The sequence below is a fragment of the Leptodactylus fuscus genome, chromosome 2, assembly GCF_031893055.1.
Source record: "Leptodactylus fuscus isolate aLepFus1 chromosome 2, aLepFus1.hap2, whole genome shotgun sequence".
Taxonomy (NCBI): Eukaryota; Metazoa; Chordata; class Amphibia; order Anura; family Leptodactylidae; genus Leptodactylus; species Leptodactylus fuscus.
In genome coordinates this window covers 276,897,175-276,898,975 of record NC_134266.1, presented here as the reverse complement: position 1 = coordinate 276,898,975, position 1,801 = coordinate 276,897,175, and the positions used below count along the sequence as shown (strand labels likewise).

The 1,801-nt window shown below is 44.6% G+C and overlaps 1 protein-coding gene across 1 annotated transcript; it reads right to left on the bottom strand.

Moving 5' to 3' along the window:
* Positions 1-465: 465 nt before the first annotated feature.
* LOC142193991 (olfactory receptor 4S1-like) lies at positions 466-1,407 on the bottom strand. Its single transcript, XM_075263018.1, has one exon. It carries the CDS (start codon positions 1,405-1,407, stop codon positions 466-468), a length of 942 nt encoding a protein of 313 aa, XP_075119119.1.
* Positions 1,408-1,801: the final 394 nt, after the last annotated feature.

The following is a 1,801-nucleotide window of genomic DNA, read 5'->3' as shown; positions in this document are numbered from 1 at the left end:
CTGATAAGATCATGGGTTCTGAGCGGTTGCAAGGTTCCCATACAAACTGATGTGCGATGTTCTGCAAAATTACATATTGCAGTACATTGCACTGGGGGTCTGAGATCCCAACTTTAGGTCCTTGGTGGGACATGTAAAAAAGTGCATTAGATTAGATTATTGACAATGAAAGGGTTAACAGTGAAATTTCACATAAATGAGATATATACATAGATGTTACCAACAATTCCATGACTTTTCTACACATGCAGGGTATAATGAAGTTTTGCTACTATTTGTTATGTTGTATCCTTTGGTTATAGTTAAGGTTGAGCGATCGGGAAAGATCGGATACCGATCGCGATCGAGCAAAGTTCACGATCCGGATCAGGATCGGCTGGAAAATGATCGGAATTTGGATTTTGAAATCTCAAGATCGGCTCAACCCTATTATCATCTATTTACTATACACATCACTATACGACATCACATCTGAATGACAATTTCCCTTCTAATAATGACCATGATTGTCCTCCGGATCTCCTCGGTCCTCAGACAGTATATAAGAGGGTTGGCTAAATGTGGCAAATAGGAGTGCAGAAAAATAAGGAAGACGTTGAGATCTGGAGAAAGGACGAGGTGGGCGTAATTGGCGATATACACGAATACCCGAGGGAGGTAGAACAAGGTCAAGACGATCCAGTGGGTTGTGCAGGTAGACAAAGCCTTCCTCCAGTCTTTAGAGTGGTGCGAGCAGACGATGGATACGATGATGACAGCGTAGGACAATATAATGAAAGCCAGCGGCACGAAGAGTACGGAGAGAGCGATAGCCAGTAGGATTTCCCGAGTGGCAGTGACGTCATCACACACTAAGCGTAACATGGTGGAACTGTTGCAGAAGAGGTTTACGATCTTATTAGGACCGCAGAAGGGATGTTTAACAATCACCAAACTGGAAAATCCAAATGCCACCATGGAGAGCCACAACGCCCCACAGAAGACCAACGTTACCTTTAGGCTGACTATGGCCGAGTACCTCAATGGTTTACAAATTGCGATATAACGATCAAAAGACATCAACAGGAGTATAAAGGAGTCCATTCCACCCAGATAATGGACCAAACACGTCTGGAACAGGCACTCCGCGAAAGATATCCTCCCACCATCAAACCAGTACTTGGCGATGAATTTGGGTAAGGTCACCGAGTCGAAGAGGAGGTGGCAGAAGGACAGGTTGGCGATGAGTATGTACAGAGGCTTGTGCAGCTTCTTCTTCATGATGATCAGCACCACTACGGAACCGTTACAGATCAACGTGATGTTATACATGACGAACATGGCAATGGAGACCGGAATATGTAATGACGGAGGGGTGCCCGGAAAACCAGTCAGCTCAAACTCAAAGTCAATGGATTGATTTGCCATAGAGAAATTTCTGGAATCGGTAAAGGCAAAAAGATTACGGACCATGGTAGGCTTAGATACATTTGCTAACGTTACACATCAGTGTTACAGAGTATGTAGAAGAGAAGGGTCTCCATAATGAAGATCCAACTGAACATCCCCATTATGGTGCTGGATATTACCACCCAGGACAAAAGGGTATGGTGGATGTATCCCCATTATCCCATTTCCATGACCCCATATTTGCCTACAATGCCGTAACCCTCAGACGTTAGTTGGACAGTTTTGAACCATTTCATGGGAAAAGGGTGAGACCAACCGGAGTCGGGCCCCTTCTACACAAGGGTTGATAGCAGCAACATAGTCTGTGTTGCATCAGTGCACCAGTACCTATTGGCTATACAGTGCTCTCCAA